Genomic DNA, 14,871 nt, shown 5'->3' on the forward strand with positions numbered 1-14,871 from the left:
AAACATGAAGTGTGCACAGAGCTTTAAAACAAATAAACGTGACAGCTCCCTGCGACAAAGTGCTTACAATCCAAATAGCTATGACAAAACAAAGGGGTGACCATAAGCAAAAGGCAGGGGGAAAGAATGAAAGAATAAAGGTTACAACAGTGAGGGAGTCTGAGATAATCATGCTGTGTTTGTGCCCTAATTCAGTAAGTTGCCGAGTTCATCTTTGTAACTCGTTTCCTTCTCCATGTAAGGCTGCAGCTTTTCAACTTGCTTATCTGCACTGGTTCTTACTGTGCTGTTAATTGATCCTTGTCTTTGCAGTGCCTACATAGACAAAGCCAGCAACACAGCCGAGCAGGTGATTTTGATAGACAGTCAGCTGAACTCCCCCGAAGGCCTGGCAATGGACTGGATTCACAAGAACATCTACTGGACAGATTCAGGAAACAAGACCATCTCTGTGGCCACTGCTGATGGAAGCAAGAGGATAACACTTTTTAGCACTGACCTAAGCGAGCCCAGAGCCATTGCAGTTGATCCGACACGGGGGTGGGTGTGAAGATGGAGTTCTGCGTCATGTCATGTTCCAGTCTTGTTTTCACTCCTCTCATGAGCTCTCAAACTCTGGTCCCAATCCTGCCAATACATACAAACCTACTTAACTTTAAGCACGTAAGTAGTTCCATTTAACGCAGTGGGACTGCTGACGTGCTGAAAGTTAAAGCACACACGTAAATCTTTGCAGCACCGAGTCCTCCGGTCGCAGTTAAAAGCAGCTTTGAAATTACATCTCAGAAATTCTTTTGCACTGTTCATGTGTCAGATGGGGATGAGCTGGTCCATTTTAAAATAGGGTACATGATTTGTGATGAAGACTGAGGTAGTCTGATGCACACCTGAAAAAGCACGTTTGTAGTGCTGGATACAGAGAAGGCCAAAGATCCAGCAGAAAATCCAAGAGCTATTTCACATATGCTAAAGAATATTTTTAAGCCCTGGTGTAATATAGTTCTGTGGTACGTGCTCTTCAGGTTAGATCGTACAGTAGGAACCCATCAGCTCCACTGCGCAGATGTTAAAATGGATTAGAATAGCAAAGGCCTAAACCACTGAGTACAAAAGGGTACCACACCTCCTGATTTAAGAAACCTACTCAAATTATTCACACAGATCTCTTGGAATAGGGTCACCCCTGCATTTAGTGTGAATTATTGACTTTTCCTTTCTGTGGCTCTTTTAGATACATATACTGGTCTGATTGGGGAGACAAAGCTAAACTTGAAAAATCTGGCCTGAATGGTATGGATCGGCAAGTGCTGGTAACAGACAACATTGAGTGGCCGAATGGCATCACACTAGGTAAGTCGCAGAATCAGTAATAGATCAGTGCAAGTGATAAAGCTCCCGATGTTTGTGGCCTCATTAAATTTATGTTTATTGTTATACAGGAATGGGAAAAAAACAACATAATCTTTGAAAATCCAGGCTTCTTTGATATGACAAGCATCTGTCACACAAACAAGTGGTCAGCAAGTTCCCTCTAATTCAGAGGGTCATGGTGTAATGTGATCTATGTCTTCACTGAGGCAGGTTATCGGGGTGTTGCCTCTCCATGAACATCCTTCATATCCTCCTTTACTTGAACTGTTGACCCATTTCTTATTTTGCTCCTTTTCGGGCGCAGTCCTGGCAACACTCACTGACTAGCTCAAAGCTTAGGACGGTAAGTAGTTTCATCACAGTAGCAAGCACTGTGCTAGTCAGTGAATGCTGACAGGATCCCAAGTTCGTCAGGAGAGGGATGTGACCGACTCCGTGTTTATAAAAGTGCCATATAAACGTACTGTGATGCTTAAGGACTTATTTGTGACTATAGGTACAGCCATTCATTGGAGATGGTGCAGAGCTGTACCATTCCATGGGAAGCCCATGGAGGCAGAATTTCTTATGGAGCTTCCTGGCATGAAGGGGGAGCAGCTGCCTGCTGCTATCCCCCTTCATGAGGGCCAGCATATTCCCCCTGCTCACCAGTCCAGCTGTGCTGGTTGAGGTTTTGCAGGGGTGGCACCGTGTCCCCTATCTGTGGTATCTTGCACCCTGGTGGCACAAGGAGGGACTGAAATTGTGCTCTGCTTCTGCACAAGGAGGGGAAGCTTCTTTTGAACTTGCAGAGCAAGTGGCAGTCAGTCCCTAAATTAATCAGTAGTATATTGGATCAACACTAACCCTGGTTAGTATTGCAGTCGGGAATTTTGATGTGAACAAGTGAAGGAGAATAGAAACCACTAGACCAGCTCAGTGCGGAAGGGTTAGGTAACAGGGTGCTTGGAGGGTCAGGCGGCCTAGTGGTTGGCATGCCTGACCTCTGGCCCCTTGTTTCCCTCGTCAAGGTGCCTCATTCTTTTAGGTAGGGAGACATGGGCCCTCCCTCTCCACCAGGTCCCAGCCCACAACCCTGTGTGAGTCGACCCCTGAATAGGGGGCCCTAAGGAGTCTAAATCCACTGTCCTGGGCTACTTCCAACCACCGTCTCTTCAGTGTGGGGCATGACCTTAAAGTCTAATTCGCTGGGGTGGCTTGCCTCCCATAGTTCCCTCTCGTTGGCTTTGGGTGGTACCTTGCCCCGGTCCCAGGCTCCTGTGGGCAGGGCAGCTGTAGGTCTGGTGAGGCCAAACCCCAAAATACCTCTGGGCTTCCGTCATTCAGTTAATTCAGTTGTCAGAGGCTCCTAGGTCTTCTCGATAGCCTCCCTTGGCTAGGGAGACAGTGCTTACTCCTTGGTGGCTGCCTCAGCTGGCAGGCTAGTCACCCTTCTCTGGTAGGGAGGCAGCTAGCTACTGCCTCTTCGCCAGTCAGCCCCAAACTGAGCCAGACTCTCTCCTCTTCTCCCCCTACAGGCCTGACATTAGCTGCAGATATAATGGGGTGGGGATAGCTGGACGCAAAGGTTCTCTTTAATCCCTGCTGTGATGGCAGGCAATTTTGTCCACTACATCACAGATTACTACTATTACTAATTCATAACATTTGCCCTTGTTATTAATTCACCAACAAATGAATGCTTAGTATTTCAACCCAGAGTTTGAAATGATTGCTTTTATGAGTGGCAATCACCCCTTTGTATTGAGGTTTGCTGATCTCATCCAAAATTAGAATTGGTCCCAGGAAGAAAAGCTCAGTTCATGAAGTTCTACAGTGGCACAGATCACCTTCTCCCACTTCTTCCCCTCTTGGCATCTGGGCAAGGTGGAGTGTTTTGTGTTCTCAGTGTCATCCTTGTCCGTGAAATGAAATATCCTTGAATCTGAAACATAGGAATGGCTTTGAGAAAGTGGGATTCCCCATCACTGGAAATTTTTAAATCAGGGTGGGACGTTTTCCCCAGAGATGCTCCAGTTCAAACACAACTATTAGACTTGAAGCAGGAATTAATTCATGGAAGTTCTATGGCCTGTATTATGCGGAAAGTTAGTCCAGATTATCACAATGGTCCCTTCTGCTGTACAATCTATGAATTTATGAAAATGTGAAGTCACTCAGCATTGGAAACCACCATCATTACTAGCATTAATTGCACCTTCGTCAGGAGTCTCAGTAAAAAGCCACAGATTAAGTGGTCTGGAGAATGAACTAGCCTCTCAGCCTTCGAAAAGATCCTTCCAGGCCTGGAGTTGCCCGATATGGGTATAACTACATCACCCAGGGGTTTGAAAGATCCAGCCCCCTGAGCGATACAGTTATACTGACCAAACCCCCGCTGTTGCTGTATCTACAGGACAGCGTCTCCTGTTGATAGAGCCATGGCCTCTCGGGGAGGTGAATTAATTATGCTGACGGGAGAAGTTTGCCTGTCAGTGTAGTAGCATCTTCACTGAAGTGCTACAGCCGCGTAGCTGGACCAATGCCACTGTAGCGCTGTCTGTGAAGACAAGCCCAAATTTGAGGGACATTGCTGGGGTGGAGTTGGGAAGCCAACAAGGCCGCTGGCCTGTTCTACTTGATCAGAGAGGGGACTACGTCACGATCCAGGCTGTCAATCGAGCATCTCTCACAAACACATAACAGCCTATTATTTATGGGCGCCTGGTTCAGTGTATCTGGGCAGTGAACCAAAGTTTGAACCACCATCATAAATAAAAGGGCTAAGCAGCCCAGGGAGAGGTAGCCAACAGAAAAAAGCAAAAAATGCTGTAGTTGCATGTACAGTCATTCTGCCTTGTCATATTTCCTGTCTCAGATTTGCTGAATCAGCGTCTCTATTGGGTGGACTCCAAACTGCACTTACTTTCCAGCATTGACTTCAGTGGCGGCAATAGGAAAGTTCTCATCTCTTCTGCGGATGACCTGAGCCACCCTTTCGGAATAGCTGTGTTTGAGGTAAGCGTGAAGAATGGGTGCAGAGCTGGCTGGGGAGTGCAGGAAGCCACAGGATCTCTTTTTACACACCTCTTGCTTGAATGCTGTGCCCTGAGCATAAGCTCATAAACGCATAAGCTGGTGTCAGCTGCTGCAAAAAGCCATTAATCAGATGCGAGTTCAACAAGGAGTATTCCTTCACTGAGAGCCGCAATCAGTCAAATGCTGCTATGTAATGCATTACTTTTGTGGTGGGGAGGAGCACCCTGCCTAAACTGGCACCACCCGCATAACTGAAGTGGGTTAATGGCAAAATTTGATCTTAGTCATGTTAACTGCTTGTGTAATGGCCAAATCAGTGGCAGGAAAAAACACAGGCAGTTTGCTATGATGGTCAGGCCATATAGCTTTTCACTAACTAAAGGTCTGATCCTGCTGAGAGAGCATCCCCTGTGAGATAAGACTTCAGTGGGAGCTTCACAGGAGGTGCTAAAGCATCCTGTTAGGATCAAGCCTCTTGAACACAGGGCATCCTCTCATCTGGGTGTTTGGCAGGGACTTCTGTGCGCTAATGGCTTTGAATTTGACACTGCAGTTTGCTCTGAACACTTCTTACAACTCACCTGCACTGTGATTTCCTTGCTTTGCATTTTCCCAGGTCCATGCAGTGTGTGCTCCCTTCCGCAGCCTGGCAGGTTGCTAATCGTTTGCGCAGTCATTATATGCTACTGCTTGACAGTCTGCAACAAGGATCAGTGTACCCAGATAGAAATTTGTACAAGCCCTTTGGGAGCTGGCGGTGATGTTAGTGGGGAGCCTCTCTGCCTGGGAAGAATTGAGGACCCAGTGCACTTGTCTGATGGCAGGATTTCCCCGGGAAAGTGTCATTTACTTAACGAATTTAAACATAAACCCAGACATTTCTCTCTCTTTCAAGCTGAGTTGGCCGTGCTCTTGTGCCTGACAGCTGAAGAATTCACACTTTACTTGCCACAAAATTAAGGGCTTGATCCTATAGGCACGTACTGCCATGGTGTGCTTATTGCCATGCATAACCTTGCTGATTTCAGTGGGACTGTGCAATAAATTAAGCACTACATCAACAGTGTTTGCAGAATCCCTTTTACAGTGTTTGTTAACCAAGAATGTGCTATATACCCCCTTTCTTCATCTGAATCTTTTCTCAAGATAAAAGACAATCTCCTCTGAACTAGCTCCTGAGAACCCACCCTTCCCCCTCCAGCTATGTATTTCATCTTATTAAAAGACATTGCAAGTGTTACCTTTTCATCTGTCAGCCAGGTCACCTTCCTACAACTAAATCCATCTCAGTAGCCTTCAGTTCCCACTTACTGTGTCCTACTATGTTGTGCTATTTAGGTATCTCTCAATCTGCAGTAAAGTGTCACTTGCTTCTGAAGATATCATTGCAGGAGATAGAAGTGGGTCTTTTGGATGCTCCCTCTTTAGTGTTTATCCATTGCTGCAGATTCTTTAAGAATATAAGTGGTTTTGCCCTACAGAGATACTTGCTCAATCGAGGTCACGTCTTTGGAATGGGAAGGAAGATCAGCTTTCACTGGCACTTTCACTGTGGTACTAGGATCACTAAGATTTCTAACAAATTCCTTCAAATCCTATTCAAAATCCACAGCCATTGGAGTCACAAAAACTCTTCTTTCACTAAACATAATGGACACGGCCACTCTGTATCCAGGCCTGCTCAGAGTGTTCTCCCCTCCCACTCAGCCCCAAAGCTACTCTAAGGGCCAGTCTTCACTACCTGCTGGATCGATGGGTAGTGATCAATCAATCTATCGGGGATCAATTCATCGCGTCTCGTCTAGACGCAATAAATCGATCCCTGAACGTGCTCCCCATTGACTCTGGAACTCCAGCTCACGAGAGGCGGAAGCGGAGTTGACGGGGGAGTGGCAGCGGTCAACTCGCCGCAGTCCTCACGGCCAGGTAAGTCAACCTAAGATACGCATATCTTAGGTCGACCCCCACCTCCCAACCCCAGTGTAGACCAGGGCTAAGAAACTAAGCATTTTTGACCTTCTGTAAATACTGCTCTCCAGATCTGTTACCACCTCCTGACACTGAGACACTTGAATCTTTGTGTTGCAAAGCCAAAAGTGGCATCATGTGATGATCCAGCAGCACCACAAAATGACAAGATTATCTCAGTCTAAGTAGATGTCTCTAGATCGTTTAGTATATGATTCTGCAAAGTGCTGAGCGCCACTGTCTCCAGCTGGAGTAGAGGACATACCAATAACATACTGAAAAATTAGCACTTGTCTGTTTTGCATGTACTTAAAATGCCTCTGATTAATGTGCAAAAGAAACTGAGATGTAGGAAGCCTTGCCCCAAATGGCCCTCGGGGCTGCTGGAGAACCAGAATCGAACACTTCATGGGGTTTGCATTACCCACATCAAAATGCGTGTGTGTGTTCTGCAGGATAAGGTGTTCTGGACTGACCTGGAGAACGAGGCAATCTTCAGTGCAAACAGGTTGAATGGCCTGGACATATCCATTTTAGCAGAGAATCTCAATAACCCTCATGATATTGTGGTCTTTCACGAGCTAAAGCAACCGAAAGGTAAGGCATGCCCTCAGTGCTCCCATAGTCCAAACACCATTCGTTCATTTGAGCTGGTAAATAAAATGCCTCCCCGTTGTCTTGGATGGAGCGGTAAGGCAGATGCTGCTAATATAAAATGAATGCCTGATGTTTGAAATTCCTGCATAGTTAATTCAGTGGGTGCTTTTATTGAAAAGCCTGCAATTTGTTTATAGTAATTTAATTAGCAGCTTTCCTTTTGAAGTCTAGTCTTAGAGTGATCAGAGCATCCTGTTGCCTGCTGTTCATTTTAGGTGACACTTTTTGGCAGTGTCACTCAGATAGGACTCGAAAGAACTCTAAACAAAGTAACTTGCTAACAATTTTCTTAGTGGGAAGAACATGACTGGGAGACAGCTTTGAGATTGTGGGTATTATGAGACAACAACTGTGAAATGGCACCTTCTTACTCAGTAGATATGCTCCCCCTGTGTATTTCGGGTCAGATAGGCTCAGTGAGAAAAATGTTTGTCCTACTGGTTACTGGGGCTAGCACTGAAAAGCCTGCACAACTAAAAGAGGAGCTGGACTCTTTCAGCACAAAATTCTAACTGAAGAGTTTTTATTACTGACGATCATCAACAAACTTGAAATTCAGATCCCAGATTTACTGTGTAGACCTGGCAGGTAGAAAAATCATGATTTGCTTATAAATTGAGTACATTTGATCTATAGTATTGGGCAGGAAACCCCACAAGACAATTTGAAGCTTTCATCTGAAGATCTCATAGTGCTTTAAAAACACCTGTGAAGTAAGAGTTATTAATCAGCCAAGTAAATTGAGGCAAAGGTGAAGCTGAAAATTTTAAGGTCTGCCCAGCATGAGACCGTGAGGGCCTGATGTTCAGAAATGCTGAGTATCTGTAGCTCTCAATGATTCCACTAGAGGTATGAGTTCTCAGAGTCACTGAAAAGCAGGAGCTGGATGGCCAGAATTAGAGGATGCTTTGAAAACAATGGGTTAAGTGACTTACTCAGTCAGTGGAATAAGAAAGAATGGAACCCAGGCGTCCTGACTCCCCATCCCCTGCTGTAACCATCAAAGCTAAGCAAAACTGTTGCATATAGTATATGAAAGTGGGAGTGCACAATAGTGCAGCTACTGCTACCTTCCTGCATACAAATGGAAGAGCTCTAGAAGATGGAAAACTCCTAGGGGTTCTGAGTTAGAATAGAATCTCATTCGGGGGAGGAGTCTCTTTCTTATGAACAAAGATAAATTGATGAGCATGGTTTGAAACAATACATTTGTTTTTCCCCCTCCCCATCTTGAACAGCTCCAGATTCCTGTGAGCTCAGCTCCCAACCCAATGGAGGCTGTGAATACCTGTGTCTTCCTGCACCCCAAATCTCTCTCCATTCTCCCAAGTATACGTGTGCCTGTCCTGACAACATGTGGCTGGGCCCTGATATGAAGAAATGCTACAAAGGTAAAAGCAACCTTAATGCAGGGACCGTTCTCTTAGCCTGGTATTACTCAGCACAAGCTCCTTCGAGCTACACCAATTGTACCCCACCCTTCCACAAAACCAACTTACATCATCAGTGAAATTTCCCTTTCTCACAGCAGTGCATGAACCATTAGCTATGGTAGTCTGTGCGTTTGGGACCTTTTTGCACATAGCCTGATATTTTTATTGGTCTGGAGGGTCACTTTATTGAGAATTTGTACTGAGAATTCAGAAAAGCTGAATGCATGAAAGGGAACAAAGACTAAGTTCCTGATCCAGATCCCATTGATCTCAATGGAAAGACTCCCATTGAATTCAGTGGGCTTTGGATCAGGTGCTACACATGTGAGTGGTTTGAAATCATGGTGGTGAAGCTGGTCAATAAAATTGTTCATTAACACCACCCCATGAGGTGTGAGTGGCGTATATTGTATATTTAGGAAAATATTAGGCCACATTCATCTTTAGTGAACTCTAGTCTCTTCCTGGGAACTACTAGAGGTGAATTTTACCTAATATTTCCATATGGTGCGAGTTCTGAATTTTGGGGGCCCACACCCAAAAAAGTATGATAAAGACTTTGAACTTCTTTATGTCACCTTCCATCTACAGCACTTAATAGATATTAGTGAATTAAGCATCATTACACCACTGTGAATTTTGTAAATTATTTTATTTCCATCTTGCACATGGGCAAACAGAGGTATAGCAAGGCAATGGGCCACATAACAAATCAGGAATAGAAACCAGATTCCTATTCTATCCGTTATCAAATCTGGAAAGGAGTGCTCCTTAGCACCATGTGAGATCTGATTTGCAGACTTCTTTTACCAGATTTCAGAGTGCTTGTTTTGTTTTAACTATATGGGGTTGCTTTTCAGATCTTCCAGCTGCCTCAACAACTGAGCCAGTTTCAACTCCAGTGTCCACCCTCACCATGACTATGATTTCCATCATCACTGCAGCAACAACTAGCAACACGAGCAATGTCAGTAGAGAGAGCTCAGGAGCTGTATCACAATTTTCCATCACAACCTCAGGTGTTGGCTTATCCACAACCACGTCTAGTCTAATAGGCACAAAGATAATGACAACTGGAAACAGCAATTTATCCCAGCACTGTAAGAGATTCAGGTTCCTACTTCTTTACTTTCTGCCAGGCACAGGAGTATCACAAAGATCCATGGACTAGTAGGAGAGCTGGCAGGCCAAATGTTCTGTATGCATGTCAGACACAGGCATGCATATATGGGCTGAAATAAAATCAGATTTTTCATCTCAACTCTTTCATTATGATAATAGAAAGGTGATCCCAGTTTCTCTGAACTCTTTGGTTCCAGGTTGATTCCCTGGGATTCAGTCTTACACCCACAGCATTTAAGGTTCCTATTTCTCAAAGAAAGTTGCATCTGTTTTTCTCAGCACAGTGCTCTGAAAGTTCATGGAGCCCTGCTCCAAAATACCTCTGACAAAGTTTTCCATTAAAATGAGTATCTCCGTGGATTGATGTTCACATCGCAAAAAATACTGCCAGCAGAGGGCACTAACTGGCTTCTTTATTGTCGGTCTCTACAGAGGCTAAGTACTGAATAAACCATGAAGGATTTAACTACCTTCCCATTCTTGGAAGTGATCCCTGTAGGTCAGGGTTGCAACATATTGGCAGGGCAGTGCAGAAAAGCTGAACTGCCTTTCCATAACCTTGCTGTTCTACAGAGAGGAAGATTTCCACCTCCATCATAGCCCCTTTCATTGGTAATTGATTAAAAACAGTAAGACAGAAGACCTCTGGCTTTTCAAACACTGCACTAAGCAAAAGAGGTATCATTTCCATTGCATCTGCAAAGCAGATGTAGAAATAAATCATGCATTCCTGTTCTCATCAGCAAGACAGGACACATGATACTTGATGCTAAGCAGTGCGCAGTGCTCTTGAGAAAGCAGAATCAGTCTTCCAAATTCGTTCTCATTCTTACCTATGTAAATCTCCTTCCAAACCCTAGCTGCAAATAATTGGATTCAATGTTTATTAAAATATTTCTAACAATGACTATTATGGTACCTATCTCATTAACTGGTAAAAAGTCTATTTAATAGAGTTACCTGCCAAGGGGATTCATTTAAAAGGATAAACTACCTTTTACACATTATTTTCTATGCATTGGTGTCTCAGTAGATGAAGGATTTAGCTCTTTGTCAAAGTAAATTCAGTATATTTCTGAGTTTAGTGCTAATTCCGTTAAGATTGCAAAACACACATTTTGGAGAATGAGACATTAACGTTTATTGGTTTGCTCTTGTATGACATTCCCTTGAATTTTGAGGCAACCTTCCAGACTCAACTTAGCTATTGCACATGGCATTCTTTGGTGTAGTCACATCCACAGGAGCGTAATTTAAATGCATTATGTAGATAACTTGGAACCATAAAGTTCTTTTCCTGATAGAGCAATAGCTTGGTGGCTGTGTTGCTACCAGAGGGAGCTGTGCTGCACAAGATGAAGAGTCATCTACTCTCCTTGATAAAGACAGAGAATTTCCATTACGGGCCAGATTTTTTACACACTACCCTCCCTTTTTGTGCTCAAACATTAAGAAAGAACTGGCATATTGTATCAGCCCAATGGTCCAGCTACCTCAATATACTGTCATCAAACCATGACTAGTGCCAGATGCGTCCGAGGGCATGAACAGAACAGGGCAATTATTGAGTGATCCAGTCCCAGCTTCAGACTGTTGGAGGACACCCAGAGCATGGGGTGCATCCCTGACCATCTTGGCCAATAAGCCTCTGATAGACCTACCTTCCATGCACTTACCTAATTCTTTTTGAACCCAGTTATACTTTTGGCCTTTACAAAATCTCCTGGCCATGAGTTCCATAGATTGACTGTGTGTTATGTGAAGAAGTACTTCTGCCTATTAATTTCACTGGGGTTCTTGAGTTATGTGAAGGGGTAAATAACAATTTTCTCCACAGCATTCATGATTTTATAGACCTCTTAACATATTCCCCCTTAGCTGAGCAGATCCAGACTTTTTAATCTCTCCTCATATGGAAGTTGTTTCACACCCCTAATAATTTTTGTTGTCCTTCTCTGTACTTTTTCCAATTCTAATAAATCTTTTTGAGATGGGGTGACCAGAACTTCATGTAGTCTTCAGTGTGTGTGTACCATGATAGACATCTAAATAGATATATGTACACAGAGCGAGGAGAAACAACACCGTGAGCCATACACATGGAGAACCAGTTTTGAACCACTGGACCATTACACATGAAATTCTTATGAGATTTTTCAATACCTAGAAACAGCCATGAGTGGCACTCTATCCCTACTACCGGTACCTTACACTAACAAACAAATAGTAGGTAATGCGAAGTGCTGTATTTCTTAGCGTTGTGTGGGATTTGGGGGGATAGCTCTCCCCCAAGCTGGTCCTTCTCAGACTGGAAGGCTGATTGTCTGAGAGACATCCCCGCTCTTTATCAGCACTTCTTAAAGCTAGCCCCAGTGTGCTCTGACTTCAGAAGACTCAACTCTGGTACCTAACCACAGCTATACAGTCCCTGGACAGCAGGAGCCTAGGTGTGCTGTAGCAGCATCACATTCAGCCTCTAATGGGGAGGGAGCACCTAGTTTCACCTAATAGTTACGCTAATGAAGTGGCAGCATGAAGAGGTTTAGAAGGGAGTTGGTCAAACATCATGTGCTTTTCTGTGGCCATATTTAGCAGTCAACTGTGCCCTTCTGTAAAGCCCTGTCACTGTACATGGGTATGTCCAGTTCTTCCCAAAGGTCAGGCCCCTTAGCAACGCTAACCCTTATTTTGGGTTCTCATTTCCTTTGAGGTCCTAGTCCTTGTGTCCTACTGTGACAGTTGACATCTGGAGTTAGCAAACTAACAGACCCCCACATTTCAAAGGTGTTTTTTATTATTTAGAAGTGAATCTGTATGGTTGTGACACAGCTATATAGCAGGGCACAAGAAATGAAAATTAAAGAAGATGGCAAGCTGCTGGCTCAGGCTTATTAAGTAGTTATTTTATGATTTGGTGTCTTGTTTAAAGATGATTAATTATCAACTATAAGCACACAATAGATATTATTTATAGACCACACACCTTTAAATTTAATCTAGTTTTTTAAAAATTTCTGGAGCTATCATTATAATTATGGTCCATCTTTAGTGGCCTTTGATTAATCAGAACTGTTCTTTTATGGTTACAGATGCCAATGATGGGCAGGGTTTTGGATCAACTGTTACAGCAGCCATTATTGGAGTTGTAGTTCCTCTTGGTAAGCAGGTTTGATTTAAGCTTAGAATGAGACTACCCTGACAACTTTTTGTAAAAGACTTTGCTGGAGCACAAGGAACTATTGATATACAGTAACTCCACACTTAACGTTGTAGATACGTTCCTGAAAAATGCAACTTTAAGCAAAAAGATGTTAAGTGGATCCAATTTCCCCATAAGAATTAATGTAAATGGGAGGTGGGGTGTAGATTCCAGGGAATTTTTTTTTTTTTTTTGCCAGGCAAAATACACACACACATACACACACACAGTTTTAAACAAACAACTTAATACTGCACATAGCAACGATGATTGTGAAGCTTGGTTGAAGTGGTGGAGTCAGAAGGTGGGATACTTCCTCCTGCTAAATGATAAACTAGCAATTGGCTGAGCCCTCAAGGGTTAACTCGTTGTTGTAGCCTTACACTCTACAAGGCAGCATGAATGGAAGGAGGGGAGACGGGGGGGGGGGTGTTGCACATTTCCCCTTTAAGTATGCTGACCCACTCTTAAGTACACTGCCTTGTTAAATTAATCAGCAAGCTGAGACCACAGCTTCTGCCAGGAAACTCCCTCCATCCTGAGCCCTGTGGTGTCCCCCCCGCTCTATGGAGATAGGGGGTAGGGGGATACCTTGACACTAGACCCCCCCAAGCACAGTAAGAAGGAGGCTCCCAGGAGCAGCTCCAAGGCAGAGGGCAGGAGCAGCACATGGCAGTGCGGGGAGGGACAGTTGCACTGCTGGCAATTGATAGCCTGCTGGGCGGCTGCTGCACAGGGAACTTAGGGGAGCGGGGAGCTGATAGTGGGGTTGCTGGTCCACCCTGGTTCCAAGCCCCCACCAGCAAGCTGCAACGGGCTGCTCTTTCTGCAAGCAGTGGACAAAGCAGGCAGCTGCCAAACAATGTTGTAAGGGAGCATTGCAGAACTTTAAATGAGCATGTTCCCTAATTGATCAGCAACGTAACAATGTTAACCGGGATGACTTTAAGTGAGGAGTTACTGTACTGTACTGCAGGTTTGAAGGGTACAGGAGCAGAGGTCCACATGGGACTATGTTTGCCTTCCTCAAGTAGCCAGATGACAGCTTTTTCTCTTCTTTTCTTCAGTGGTCATTGGTTTGCTGTGTATGGGAGGGTACCTCATCTGGAGGAACTGGAAAAGGAAGAACACTAAAAGCATGAACTTTGATAACCCTGTGTACAGAAAGACAACAGAAGAAGAGGATGAAGAGGAAATCCATATTGGAAGGACTGCACAAATTGGGCATGTCTACCCAGCAGTAAGTACCTCTGAGCAAGCTACTAAAGGAAAAGCTTTTTCTTGTTAAGAAGGTTTGACTACAGAATTATCTCAGCTGATCATGAGGTTGATTACAGTTACTTGGCATCAGACAGTACATTAAATGAGGGGTTTGTCAGATTTTTGCCTGTTAGATTACTCTTAGACTTGTATGTAGCTCATGTTGCCATATCTTTGGAACATACAGTAGGAATTTACGATATGAGATTAGATCAATTGTCCATTTAGTCAGGTACCTGTCTCCAGTGGCATTGGGTGCTTACATCCCTGCAAGTCACCCCACTGAGAAATTCATGTCTCTAACACGCCCATCATTGTAGTGGTAAGCACTAATAACATGAAAGAAAAATGAACAGGCTGTCCCATACATGAGTTTTTCAAAACAAGGACAATGACTGCTGCTAAATGTTAGGCTGTACCCCGGTGGGGAAGGTTTTTCTCCTGCCCCCAGCTTGCAGTCAGTCTTATGCCTTACTCTTTTCCATCCACTGCCTTTTCCTGCCACCAATAAAGTCCAGTTTGTATATGCTAGGGGAACACAATATTTTTCTGCTTATATAATTAGATATAAACCACTAAAAAGTGAAATGCCCTGCAGTGAAGAGTGAATGAGATTCCAAAGGGAGTCAAGGAAAGTTGCCTTAACAAGATGAGGCATAGATATGGGATGGAGGAGTAATGCTTTGCTCCACAGGTTCCACTGTAACTACATAATGGGACTTGCTGATGGAGACACCAGAATCCACACAGAGTGGTTTCTTCAGGGGAGTGTCTCTTCAAGAAACAGGCAGCTTGGATGAAGTGTAGGAATAGTAACTGAGTCGTGAGGGGGAGGACAAAGAG

At 44.1% G+C, this 14,871-nt stretch overlaps 1 protein-coding gene across 2 annotated transcripts in view; it reads left to right on the top strand.

Annotated features, from left to right (window-relative positions):
• Positions 1-14,871, top strand: part of LRP8 (LDL receptor related protein 8) — a 277,677-nt gene that overhangs the window by 260,788 nt on the left and 2,018 nt on the right. For both annotated transcript variants that reach the window (XM_038413161.2, XM_038413159.2), the window contains 8 exons: positions 313-540; positions 1,232-1,350; positions 4,229-4,368; positions 6,813-6,954; positions 8,253-8,405; positions 9,308-9,547; positions 12,659-12,727; positions 13,836-14,008. In XM_038413161.2, coding sequence (XP_038269089.1) covers positions 313-540; positions 1,232-1,350; positions 4,229-4,368; positions 6,813-6,954; positions 8,253-8,405; positions 9,308-9,547; positions 12,659-12,727; positions 13,836-14,008 — 1,264 coding nt within the window. The remainder of the gene's footprint in view (positions 1-312; positions 541-1,231; positions 1,351-4,228; positions 4,369-6,812; positions 6,955-8,252; positions 8,406-9,307; positions 9,548-12,658; positions 12,728-13,835; positions 14,009-14,871) is intronic.

The sequence above is a fragment of the Dermochelys coriacea genome, chromosome 8, assembly GCF_009764565.3.
Source record: "Dermochelys coriacea isolate rDerCor1 chromosome 8, rDerCor1.pri.v4, whole genome shotgun sequence".
NCBI classification, from domain to species: domain Eukaryota; kingdom Metazoa; phylum Chordata; order Testudines; family Dermochelyidae; genus Dermochelys; species Dermochelys coriacea.